This window comes from Typopeltis vanoorti, chromosome 15 (assembly GCF_054136105.1).
Source record: "Typopeltis vanoorti isolate ZY-2024b chromosome 15, IOZ_Tvanoo_1.0, whole genome shotgun sequence".
Lineage (NCBI taxonomy): Eukaryota > Metazoa > Arthropoda > Arachnida > Uropygi > Thelyphonidae > Typopeltis > Typopeltis vanoorti.
This window is the reverse complement of record NC_143563.1, coordinates 92,098,513-92,112,529: the sequence shown is the minus strand read 5'-3', so window position 1 is coordinate 92,112,529 and position 14,017 is coordinate 92,098,513. Positions and strand designations below refer to the sequence as shown.

The 14,017-nt window shown below is 37.0% G+C and overlaps 1 protein-coding gene across 1 annotated transcript in view; it reads left to right on the top strand.

Moving 5' to 3' along the window:
• Positions 1-14,017, top strand: part of LOC150098975 (heterogeneous nuclear ribonucleoprotein 87F-like) — an 86,741-nt gene that overhangs the window by 55,282 nt on the left and 17,442 nt on the right. Inside the window, exons 4-5 of the mRNA XM_090405784.1 lie at positions 5,653-5,784; positions 11,991-12,101. Coding sequence (XP_090261910.1) covers positions 5,653-5,784; positions 11,991-12,101 — 243 coding nt within the window. The remainder of the gene's footprint in view (positions 1-5,652; positions 5,785-11,990; positions 12,102-14,017) is intronic.

Sequence of the window (14,017 nt, the reverse complement as noted above, 5' to 3'; positions counted from 1 at the left end):
TATTGCTTCCACATGATTCCCAATGTATTCTTGCAAAGCTTCACAGCATTTGGATCACCAAGTAGCACTCCACAAGGCCTTAAACTGGGATAGTTTAATTTTGATCACCCTGTGTGTATATGAGGGTGGTCTGAAAAGTTCTCAGCCTCGACCATAGATGGCAACACTTTTTCCTAAGTTGGTACATCTGTCATAAGCATCCATGTGAAATTGCAAGTCATTCTATCAAGTATGTTTTATACAGCTGTCTGAAGCAAAAGTGTTGTCTGTATCCCTTGAAATGGATAAAATCGAGTATCGTGGGGTTATAAAATTCTTTGTAAAAGAAGGTTTAACGGCATAAGAAATTCATTCAAAGTTCATAAAAGTTTATGGGCACTCTTCTTCGTTTTCGACAATTAAGAAATGGGCTGCTGAGTTTAAACATGGGCATACCAGCCTTGAAAATGATCCATGTGAACGACGTCCAAAAAGTGTAACAACACTAGAAATCATTGATCAAGTGCATGATATGGTATTGGACCAGCGAGTCAAAGTGCATTAAATTGCTGAGCCTATAGGCATTTTAAAAGAACGTATAGCATATATTTTGCATGAAGAATTGCAAATGAAAAAACTTTGTGCAAGATGGGTACCATGCTTGCTCACAGTAAATCAAAAACGCACTTGCATGAAAATCTCTGAACAGTGCTTGGAGCATTTTAAAAAGAATAAAACTGATTTTGTGCATCGATTTATTACTATGGATGAGACTTGGATTCACCATTACACACCAGAATCCAAACAGCAGTCAAAACAGTGGACAGAAGTCGGTTGTTCAGTGCCAATGAAGACAAAGTCGGTTCCATCAACAGGAAAGGTCATGGCATCGGTGTTTTGGGATGCTAAAGGCATTTTGTTTATTAATTATCTTGAAAAGGGTAAAACAATAACTGGGGAATATTATTTTGATCTTTTAACCAGACTGAATGAAAAAATTTATGAGAAAAGACCCAGTTTGCAGAAAAAAAAATAATCTTTCATCAGGACAATGCACCTGCCCACAAAGGTATTTTGGCAATGGGAAAATTAAGGGATCTGCACTATGAATTGTTGGAACATCCGCCCTATTCCCCATATTTGGCTCCCTCTGACTTCTATTTCTTCCCAAAACTAAAACTCTTCCTCTCCAGTCAGCATTTCTCTTTGAATCAAGAGGTAATTGCAGCTGTACAGGGGTATTTTGCAGATCTTACTGAGAACCACTACAGGGATGGGATAATGGCGCTGGAGTATCGCTAGAATAAATGTATTAATCTTAAGGGAGATTATGTTGAAAAATATAAATAATTTCTAAATTATAAATTCGTTTTTTCATTGTTAGGCTGAGAACTTTTCAGACCAACCTTGTATGTGTGTGTATATATATATATATATATATATATATAATTATCTCATTAAATATTCAAGTTAATCATTAAGATTGTCTGTTATTAAATAATTAAGTGATAGTATGGAATTCAGTAATCATGTATTTATATCCTTTATTCTTAATTCAAATAATTAATGTTTTTAATTTTATGAAGAGTGGAATGCTCATACAGGTAGTGAACAAATTAATCCGAACAAGCGAAATTTTGATCAAATTTTTGATTTTGGTTTGATATTTATTTCCATTCACAATGTTTTGGTTTCTGTTTACTATTTCTGATTTTGGAATTAGTTCACTATTTTGGTTTGAGTACTGCATGTTTTAACTGCCTTTACAATATTTATTAATAGTGTTGTTTGTTTTTAATAGTGTAACAAGTTGACATTCATAGTGTTTTATTCATTTTGTGTAACTATAAAATGGATACATCTCCAAGAAAGCATTCAGAAATATGAACTCTTTCTCAGCACACATCCATCCATGACTCAAAGACAAATTACCAATGAATTGGTTTTGGTACCGTTAATGTTATTTTAAAGCAGTTTAGGGAAACAGGTACCTTTTCTCTTGATGAAAAAGGAAAATGTGGGTAAAAAAGGAAAACTACACTTAATCAAGATTGTTTACTAGTTAGAAAAGCAAAATGAATCCAAGATTGTTTGCTGTAGACTTCAGTAGACCTAAAAAGAAACAACTGTTGACAAAGGCTTGTACAAAGATTGGACTGTTGGTCCAATCTTTGTTATATTCTCATATTCAGGTCATATTCTCAGATGAGGGCCATTTCTTTGTCCAAAGATAGTCAGTACTCTCTATATATGCAAATCGGTGGCTGAGAAAACTTCTTCCCTGCCCACCTTTAACAAATTCCTAAACACCTGCTAAAAAGATGTTCTGGGGTTGCTTTATTATTATTATTATTATTATTATTATTATATGGACTCCCTGGAGGTGTGACTCATTGAGGGAGGACATCAACTCTACAACTCTTCGTCTCACTACTCCACCAATCTTCATCATCTAACACCAACGCCATCTATCACCGACTACCATCACTAGTGCTTTCGCAGACAAACATCCATGCCCACGGCGGGATTCGAACCCGCAGCCTTTTTGGTTGGAGAGCGGATACGTTAACCACTCGACTAACCATGCTGGCAACTAAAGGTGCACTCCAGGATCACCAGTACTGGTTGACAACATGATGAAAAGTGACAAATATATAAAAATATTGGCAAAAAGAATGGTCCCACAGATCGAGAAAGACAAAGAACCTCATCTTTCAACAAGATTTTACTTCATGCCATACTTTAAAAAAAGTGAATGGGTTCCTCAAATATCACATTATCCTATTGCTTCAGTGGCCAGGTAACTTTCCTGACATTAACCCAATAGAAAATTTGTGGGCCATAGTGAACAGACTTGGAAAATTAAATTATAATACAAAGGACAGCTTAATACAATCCATTATAAAAAGTATGGTTTCGAGATGCAGAAATAAGAAAAATGTGTTCTATGTTAGAGTCCATGCTTAAGAAAATTAATGAACTTATTTAGGAACAGAGGAGCACACATAAATTAATATTAAGTAAAGTTGAAGTTTAATTTTTGTATTTATTTTCTTGTAAAATTAAAAATTTCTTTAAAATGTGAGTGTTTGGATTAATTTGTTTGCTACTGTATCTCACCTTAAACATATTCACTGACAAGACACTCACAATTGCCTCTGGAAATCCATTGCACTTATTCACTATTCTCCAAGCAAAAAAAACAAAAACAAAATGTGGTTGTCACACCATGCTAAACACACTGATGTACAACTTACAGGAAGTGACCCATTGTTCTCTCCCTTCTTGTCACATTCTGGAAAATTTCTTCTACATCCACTCTATGAAACCTCTTTAGTAAATTCTCTGTTTCTATTTTATAATCTCTTTTCTGCTCATCAGCTAATCCTTTATTATTAGTATTATTATTATTACCAAGACCCCATGGAGTCAAAGACTCATCTAGGAGGTTCTTTTATCATACACACGGCTCATCATACTGTGCTTTAAACACATTCAAATTCTCTGCAGACAACACACTCTCAGGCAAGGCATTCCAATCATTCACAACTCAGCATGCAAAAAACCTGCTTCTCACTCCCCTGCTCACACCCTCCTTGTACAGCTTCCAGGGATGATCTCTGGTTCTCCCCTGATCTCCCACGATTTTCTGTAAAACCTCTTCAACATTGATCCTATAACAACCCATTATTACTAACTTGTAGATCTCTATCATATCCTCCCCCACCTCCTATCCACCAGACTGTTGAAAGTTTATTTTCCACTTGGTTAGAGTATAATAAATTTAGTTTAATCCTTTATCCAAGTGTGAGCAAACAAAGTTTGCGCCTGAAAGTATCTTCAGGACTGGGTTAAGATGGTACACACCAGGGCAACTCGTTGCAAAGGTGGAGCAAGCTACCAACACTCCTATCCTAGTATCTCCTATAATGCAAAACACATCTCCTTGCGGATATGTCTAATGTTATGCATTAAGGGAAGGGCCACTACCCAGACCGGTTTCGACCTTCATTGAGGTCTCTTCAGTGGGAGCCAGGCCCAAGTCGAGATATCAGGCAGAAGCATTAGCAGGTCATCTCCACCTATAGGAATTGCCAATTGGTGTGCCACCCTTTTTTAATAAATTACTCTGGATTTAGAGCTCCTCAATGAAGGTCGAAACCGGTCTGGGTAGTGGCCCTTCCCTTAATGCATAACATTAGACATATCCGCAAGGAGATGTGTTTTGCATTATAGGAGATACTAGGATAGGAGTGTTGGTAGCTTGCTCCACCTTTGCAACGAGTTGCCCTGGTGTGTACCATCTTAACCCAGTCCTGAAGATACTTTCAGGCGCAAACTTTGTTTGCTCACACTTGGATAAAGGATTAAACTAAATTTATTATACTCTAACCAAGTGGAAAATAAACTTTCAACATCTTTCTCTAAATCCAGAGTAATTTATTAAAAAAGGGTGGCACACCAATTGGCAATTCCTATAGGTGGAGATGACCTGCTAATGCTTCTGCCTGATATCTCGACTTGGGCCTGGCTCCCACTGAAGAGACCTCAATGAAGGTCGAAACCGGTCTGGGTAGTGGCCCTTCCCTTAATGCATAACATTAGACATATCCGCAAGGAGATGTGTTTTGCATTATAGGAGATACTAGGATAGGAGTGTTGGTATCTTGCTCCGCCTTTGCAACGAGTTGCCCTGGTGTGTACCATCTTAACCCAGTCCTGAAGATACTTTCAGGCGCAAACTTTGTTTGCTCACACTTGGATAAAGGATTAAACTAAATTTATTATATATCCACCAGACTGTAAATTGCATCTTCTCAATCTTTCCTCATATTCGACATTCCAGAGGTCAGAAACTACCTTAGTCAGACACCTCTGAACCCTTTCCAACATCTTTTTGTCCTTCTGAAAACTAGGTAACCAAATCTGGGCACAGTAATCCATGCATATCCTAATCAAAGCCTTATACAATGGAAAAAGAATTTCCCTACTTCTACAAGTCAGTGTCCTCGATATCATTCCCAGAAGTCTTTGTGTTGTCTTCATAATTTTGGCAATGTGTCCCCTAAATTTCAGATCCTTATCCACTGTCACCCCAAGATCTCTTATTTCCTCCATCTCTGACGGTATATCCTCACCAAGCATAAATTCTGCATCCCATCTTTGTTTCCCAAATTTAAACGTTACATTTTTACATTTAATTTTTGCAACACTGAACTTGCATACTTTTATCCAACGTAAATTTTCAACGTATCTTCCATAGGGAGCATTCCATAGATTTGTTTCAATCTTGGTCACTTGTCTCTGGATCCTATCTTCCACTATTTCCTCATTCCACAAGAAACCCAACCAACTGAATCTGTGTGCTGTAGTTGACATATTATTATTATTATTATTATTATTATTATTACCCGAAGACCTCATGGAGTCAAAGACTCATCTGGGAAGTCCTTTTATCACACACACACAGCTCATATGATTGTATTCAAAGCTTATAAAGAAGAAGAATAATTTGCTTATTCCTACTTGTCAGTGTTTATTAATATTCAAGTGTCATTTGAATTATTTTGCTCAGTTTTGCAATATGTTCTTAAAATATCAACTTTTTCTGTAAAGTCATCCTTTCAGTTTATATTAAGTTTTATTGCTTTTCATGTTCTGTTTGCTGTTTAGTAAAAAGACATCATGTGCTAAAACAGAAAAGGATGGAGGCCAAAAAGGCACTTTCCAAGCAAGAAATGGAAACTTTAAAAAGAAACAAGGAAATTAAAGAATGTGCTCATAGTCCAGACTCTTTTGGAAGAGGTAAGAAACATTATTATATTTATGTCTAACTTATTAGGTTAGTTAAAATATATCTTTTGTTATTGACTCTTAACTGTTTATGATCACAATTGCTTAATCACAATAATCTGATGAAAGGATGAGAAGCATATATCATAAATTAACTATAAAATGATGTGTTGTCAAGTTAGGAAGCTTTCAACTGAAAGAGTTGATTATATGTGGTGTTTATGTATAGAGGGAGATTTTCTTATGTTCCTTGGGTTTTTCTTTCTATATAATATGAATGATTTTTTTTAATATATTACTCCCACACATAAGTGGTTTCAGAACTTATAACAAATTGACACTGGGTATGTATCAATTTGTTATAGGGTTAAAAGAGAGAAGGGAGTCTATTGATATTCTTTTCGAAGAGTTAGAGGTATAATTTTTGGGAAATACTTTGAGGAAGACTATTCTATAGAGCAGAGGTAGATATTGTATGTTTTGCAGAAATAGGGAGAATGATGGATATAGAAGTATCTGTAGAGAAAACACACTGCAGAAACAGACTATTTATGAGAGAGTGACCAGAAAGAGTGAGTTTGCCAACTGCTCTCTTTTGGACATCATGAAAAAGTTTTGGTTGGATTTTTGGCACACCACTCCAAATCTAAAAGCAGTATTCTAAGGTTAGACAAATTTGGGATTTGTGTAGATTTATTAACTGGACAGTTGAAAAGTATCTTAAGCCACAAAATGCTAGTTTTTTGGAGACCGAGAAAGTGATGTTTGTGTATTAGGAAAGAGGTAAATGTCGGTCCAAGATATGGTCTTGACCGTTTCCATGTTTAGTCTCCTGAGTAGGGTTTCTGGAACATCTAACCCTCAGCCCACCAATAAAACATTAATGGGTATAACATCTCATGGGTGGATTCACATAATCAGAATTATTGCAGTTTACCGGTCATGTTTTTCATGTGTCTTCTGTCTATATACACTGGTGTTGAAAACCTAAAGATGAACACTATTTATGAAGATTACAACCACAAATTCAGATGAATCAGCTTGTGCAATTTGTATAACTGACAATTTTGAGTGGAAAGCAGGTACACACATTAAAATTTTGAACCATGTGCAAAGGGATAATGTGGTAGCACTCAACAGGATAAAAGTCAAAAGACTGCACTAAGTGAATTGTGTTTGAAGGGAGCTCTTTTTTGTAAAGGAATAAAGTTGCAAACTTGGATGTCTTGTAATGTCTCAAAGACATCATCAAGATGATTTCATATGGGGAAGAATTATTGGAAAGCTTGAAGAAGGCCAATGAATTACTGATATTGTCAGAGAGTTTGGAATCTCATATAGCATTGTCTCCAAGTTCTGGGCAGCATTTCAAATCAATGGAACGTGTTCTAGGCATTTGCTAAGAGGTTGTCTTCATTCTATCACAGAGCATGAAGAAAGATTTTTGATTCTAAAAATTAAAAATTGGACAAGACACCAATGGGCTAATGTACTCTTCACAGATAGAGTCATTTTAGTCTTTCCTCCAATTCTAGATGACACTTGATCTGGCATTAGTGGGGTGTTGCTATAGACCAGGGAGCACAGAAGGTGAGCACTAGGAGATGTTTAGGCAGTTGAGCTTGGCAAGTGCAAGAAGAATGATTGTTGTGGGAGATTTTAACTACAGCAGTATAAGATGGAAGAGAAAAATGCAAGTAGTAAGAAGGGGATAGAATTTCTGGAATTCTTGAAGGAAAAATGTCTTCGGCATAGAGGGAACAAGAGGTTCAAGAGTTTTGGATTTGGTCATAGCATCAGAAGAGCTGATAATAAGTGAAATGACATCTCTCCCACCAGTTGGAGAGAGTGACCATGTGGTTTTGACTTGGAAGATGAACAGACATGCAGGTGTATCAAAGAAAAGGGAACTTATGTGGAATTATAAGGCGGGTAATTATAATAGTCTTAGGTATCAACTAGGGGCAGTTCCGTGGAGGGCAGAATTGAAAGGCCAGGATATCATTACTGCTTGGGAAATTGTGAAAGAATATTTATTTGCAGCAATAGTAAGCTGTATTCCACAGGTGAAGAAGCAAACACAATTTAGTGTAAAGTGGATGACAAATGATATCAAACAGGAACTGCAGTTGAAAAAGAGATTATGGAAGATATATAAGGAGAGGGGTGGAGGACAGCTACACAAAGAATATAAGACGCAGGCTAGGAGAGTGACCAGAATTGTGAGGAAGGCAAAACTGGAATATGAGAAGAAATTGTCACTAAGATCCAAAGAAAATCCTAGGGAATTTTTTAGCTCTATGGCCAGTAGCGGAGAAATGATTGTGGAAGAATGACATTGCAGGATAAAAATGGGAATAGAGTGACTGATGCACAGGACATAGTGGAGTTGTTCAATGAGCACTTTATTAGAGTATTTCATCCTGAAGGAGGTTTTAATACTAGAGGGATAGGGCAGGTTCAGGGTTTAGAGGTGCAATAGGAGAGTGTGTTCCAAATACTGAGTACTCTGGATACTAGTAAAGCTGTTGGACTGGATGGTATTTCACCACAGGTTTTGAGAGAATGTGCTAAAGAACTGACAGCTCCATTGACCTTTTCAATAAAAAGTCTGGCTGTGGGAAAGGTACCCAGGGAATGGAAGAAAGGTAAGGATGAAGAGATGTTGGAAAGGGTCCAAAGGGACTGACTAAGGTAGTTTCTGACCTCTGGAATGTTGAGTATGAGGAAAGATTGAGAAGATGTAATTTTCAGAGTCTGGTGGAGAGGAGGAAGAGGGGAGATATGATAGAGACCTACAAGTTGGTAAGGGATTGTTATAAGATCAATGGTGGAGAAGTTCTACAGAGAATAGTGGGAGATCAGGGGAGAACCAGAGGTCATCCCTGCAAACTGTATAAAGAGGGTGTGAGTAGGGGAGTGAGAGGCAGGTTTTTTTTTTGTGCAGAGTTATGAATGATTGGAATGCCTTGCCCGAGAGTGTGGTGTCTGCAAGGAATTTGAGTGTGTTTAAGGCTCGGTATGATGAGATGTGTGTGTGATAAAAGGACCTCCCAGATGAGTTTTTAACTCCATGAAGTCTTGGGGTAATAATAATAATATAATTATTATTATTATTAATAATAATTATGGAAACTGTTTTAGGGCCGTTACTATTTAACTTGTATATTAATGATATTGGCAAAGATTTGGATGGAGATATTCAGTTGTTTGCAGATGATGCAAAGTTGGGACGAACCATAAAGAGTAGTGAAGATGTTGTGGCCTTGCAAGAAGACTTGAATAAATTGAGTGATTGGGCAAGCAAATGGGGATGTGAGTTCAATGTTGCAAAATGTAAGGTTTTAAAATTTGGAAAACAAAGATGGGATGCAGAATTTATGCTTGGTGAGAATATATTGTTGGAAGTAGAGGAAATAAGAGATCTGGGAGTGATAGTGGATAAGGATCTAAAATTTAGGGGACACATCGCCAAAATTGTGAAGACAACACAAAGACTTCTGGGAATGATGAGGAAGACACTGACGTGTAGAAGTAGGGAGATTCTTGTTCCATTGTATAAGGCTTTGATTAGGCCACACATGGACTATTGTGCCCAGATTTGGTCACCTGGTTTTCAGAAGGATGAAGAGATGTTGGAAAGGGTCCAAAGGCGACTGACTAAGGTAGTTTCTGACCTCTGGAATGTCGAGTATGAGGAAAGATTGAAAAGATGTAATTTGCAGAGTCTAGTGGAGAGAAGGAAGAGGGGGAGATATGATAGAGACCTACAAGTTGGTAAGGGGTTGTTATAGGATCAATGGTGGAGAAGTTCTACAGAGAATAGTGGAAGATCAGGGGAGAACCAGAGGTCATCCCTGGAAACTGTATAAAGAGGGTGTGAGTAGGGGAGTGAGAGGCAGGTTTTTTTCGTGCAGAGTTGTGAATGATTGGAATGCCTTGCCTGAGAGTGTGGTGTCTGCAAGGAGTTTGAATGTGTTTAAGACCCGGTATGATGAGATGTGTGTGAGATAAAAGAACCTCCTAGATGAGTCTTTGACTCCATGAGGTCTTGTTTAATAATAATAATATAATAATAATAATAACAAGATAGTGCCGCTGCATAAGAGTGGTAGCAGACTGTAAGTGTCCAATTATAGGCCTGTTTGTGTGTCATCAGTAGTTGTTAAGGTCTTATATATCTTAATACAGCATTGGGCAGATGAGAGTATTGTTATCTGTGAGAATCAACATGGATTTCTTAAGGGACACTCTTGCTTTAGTAATATGATTGCCTTTTATAATAAAGTGAAAAGAGCAGTTGATGAGTGAAAGGCATAAACTGCCATTTTTTTGGATTTTGCAAAGGCGTTTGATAGGATGCCACATGATAAGCTGATATTTAAGTTGCAGCACATGGGTTTAAATGTCGGGTTAGTCAAGAGGATTCAGGATTGGCTGACTGATAGGTATCAGAGAGTTGTGTATGGTGGGACAAGATCAAGGAAGCAGAAGGTCACAAGTGGGGTTCCCACAGGGATCAGTACTGGGACCTGTATTGTTCAACCTTTATATCAATGATATTGTCAATGGATTGCAAAGGGAAATTCAGTTGTTTGCAGATGATGTGAAGCTGGGAAGGATTATTAGTAATAGTGCAGATGTGGCACCTGCAAGAGGATTTAAATAAGCTAGATAGATGGACAAATGAATGGGGGTGTCGGTTTAATACAGCAAAATGTAAGGTCTGGAGGTTTGGGAAACATCGATGGAACACTGCATACTCTATGGGAGGAGTTATATTGGAGGAAGTAGGGGAGACAAGAGATCTGGGGTTGATGATTGATAGAAAACTGAAATTCAGGGAGCATATTGCAAAGGTGGTGTAGGTAACACAGAGGATTGCTGCAATAATGAGAAGGACACTGACCTGCAGAGATAAAGGGGTTATCATTCCGTTGTATAAGACCCTGATCAGACCACACTTGGACTATTGTTCTCAGATTTGGTTCCCAGGATTTGAAGAAGATAAATTAACTGGGGAAAGGGTACAAAGGCAGATAACAAAGATGGTTTCAGGACTGTACAATGATAGTTATGAGGATTGGCTGAGGGAATGTGGACTGCAGAGTTTGGTGGATAGAAGAAGGAGAGGTGATATGATTGAGACTTTTAAACTGTTGAGAGGTGGTTACAATGTTGACACTGGGGAGTTCTTTTGCTTGGTTGAACAGCAGGAAGGAGTGATGACAAGATTCCATCCCTGGAAGTTACATAAGGAAACTGTGAGCAACAGGGTGAGGAGGGGTTTCTTTGCATGTATGGTGGTTGAACCATGGAATGCATTGCCTAACTGAGTGGTGAGAGTGAGAACGGTCAATGAGTTTAAGGAGTGGTATGATAGACTTTGTGTTTCTTAGGGGGAGGGACGTCCCCTCGATGAGTCTTGATAGACTTTGTGTTTCTTAGGAAGGACCTCTCACGATGAGCCTTTTGACTCCATGGAGGTCTGAATAATAATAATAATAAAGATTCCTCTCGTCACAACAAAAATCAAACTTAGGCCTTTTCCAATCAAAGGGCACTCCACATTCCAAAGACCACTGACAACCTTTGTGAATCTTCTTTGGACATTTTCTAACATATCTCCATCACCATGAAAACCCACCGACCAGATCTGTGCACAATAATCCATATGAGGCCTGATCAAGGCTTTTATACAATGGCATCATAATCTCTTTATATCTGCATGTCAGGATCCTCTGCATCATTACCATTATCCGATGTGATGTCTTCACAACTTGTGTAATGTGGCCCACTTAATTTCAGGTCCTTGTGCACCACCACTCCCAGATCTCCCATCTTCTTTACCTCCTTTAAAGTTTCCCCCACCAAGTGTATACTTTGCATCCCATCATTGCTTACCAAATTTCAAAATCTCACACTTTCCAACATTGAACTAATAGTCCTATTTACCTGCCCATTCACGCATTCTATTCAGGTCCTTCTGCAAGGCCATAACATCTGCTTGACTCTGTATTTTGCTTCTTAATTTTAATTATTATTACATTAGTATTAATATGTAAAACAAAATATAAACCTGATATTTTACTTTATTAAAGAAAAAATTGAACTATAGTCTTGAATCATACTTTTGCTACTTATTGGAAGTTTTTATGGCACTGAATGAAATGTATTTCTAGCAATTTATAAAACAAATGAATCTTGTTTACTGATAGGTTTTGGTTTTTCTGGATATTCACAGAATGGATGGATCGATAATGGATATGGTGTTAGCCAAAGTAACTGGAAGCAAAATAATGTTCATTTTGGAAAATGTTTCAGTCAAGGTTTGCTTGTTTTTTTTATATGTTGTCATAAGTTGTATAGATAACAGCATTTAACATAGTGAGTTGCATGAAGGGGTGCTTAAGGGTCAAAGCTGTATAACCAGTGGTAAGCTATGGAAATTTTAACAAAGGACTCGCATCGTCGAGCAAAAAAAAAAAAAAAAAGCTGTATTTTGCACAAAAGCTTTTATTAATACAGCTTGTGTACTCCTTAATCAAAATGTATGAGGGGACAATCAACCTGTAAAGGTTGAACAAATTTTTAAACAAATATTTCATGATCGAAACATGAAATATTTGCACACAATCATCTGTATTAATTTATCTTACATAAGAAAAACATTTTTTAACTATCAAAATATAATAAGAATAAAATCTTTTATAATTGCACATATGTAATAGTCCGCATTTTTTATAAACAAAATAAATTTGTTTTGTTTGCTAGAAGTTTTTATGACAATCTATAAATAATAAATAAATATTATCTAAACACAATAATATTGAAATACGCTATACTTCTCTTTGATTTTTATACTTCAAGTGATAATCAATGGTACCAATCAAGGGGCATTATTTTATAGTCCTATTTATTTATATATATGTGATTACCAAAGTGAATTCTTATTTGTAAAATGGTAGTAACAGTAACTATAATATTTTATTTAATAAAATCACTTTGTTAGGTTACTGTATGAGTTTGTTGCTTAATATATTTCAAAAAATTATGTTAACAAAAAAAAAACATAAACAAGAAGAACAAGGGACTCACAAATTTGAGAAAAATTTAACAAAGGGCTTGGGCAAGCCCCCTTATAGCTCACCACTGTGTATAACTCAGAGGAGACTTCTGCATAACCTTTAAAGGAATGCAGAGAAATAACCAGGGCTTCTGACCTAATGTCCAATTTTCATCTTCTCGTGGTGCACCCCATTAGGTATCTACCTGGATACTGAACAAACGAGGATGGGCTGGCAATTTGGGATTTAGCCGACCAAATTGTATTCTTATTGGATTAAACCACAATATAAAATTATGGTGCAACATGACAGAATTTCATGCTGGCTGGGGTGTCGCCCAGTTAAACAAGGCCTCTGTTGTTTTCGCCAAGGAACCAGGGTGAACAGTAAAAAGTCAACTACCTGAACAAACCTTGAAACATACCCCAACTCAACATCACCAGAGTTCAAGATCGGTACTATCAACATAAGAAGCCTGAATGGCAAAGGTACCAGATCGACATGATAGGGGTGACTGAAACAAAAAAGACAAAAACTGGTGAGATCTTTCTGAGCAATAAATGCAAAACGTTATGTTCAGGCAATGACAATCAAGGAAAAGGAGTAGCTATAGTATTCAATACTAAATATAAGGCTAATCTTCTTGAATGGCAGGCAGTCTCAAGTAGAGTGATGTGGGCAAATATGAGAATGGGGAACTGGACAATGAGACTTATTTGTGCCTATGGTCCCACAGAAGGTTCTACTAAGGTAGAAGTGGAGGAATTTTTTGACGCTTTAGAAAAAGCAACTGACACAATGAAAAAGGAAAAGTTAGTCCTTGTTGGGGAGCTAAATAGCAGAGTAGGAAATGATTATCAGACATACAAATATATTTTGGGAAAATTTGGAGAAAAGAGCAAAGCTAATAATAATGGCAAATATCTGTTGGATTTCTGCTCAGGACATGGACTGGTTATTACTAAGACAATGGAAAAAAGAGGCAAGGAATAAGAAAGTTTCAGTGACTATGTTATTGTTGATAGTGATGTTTTCTCAGTACAGGACACTAGAGTGTACAGAGGATTTGAAATTGGAAGTGATCACTATTTAGTCTTGAGCAGGATAAAATTGAATTTCATATTGAAAAGAAGAAAATGGAAGAAAGTTTTATTTTACACAAATTATGGACTCTACAA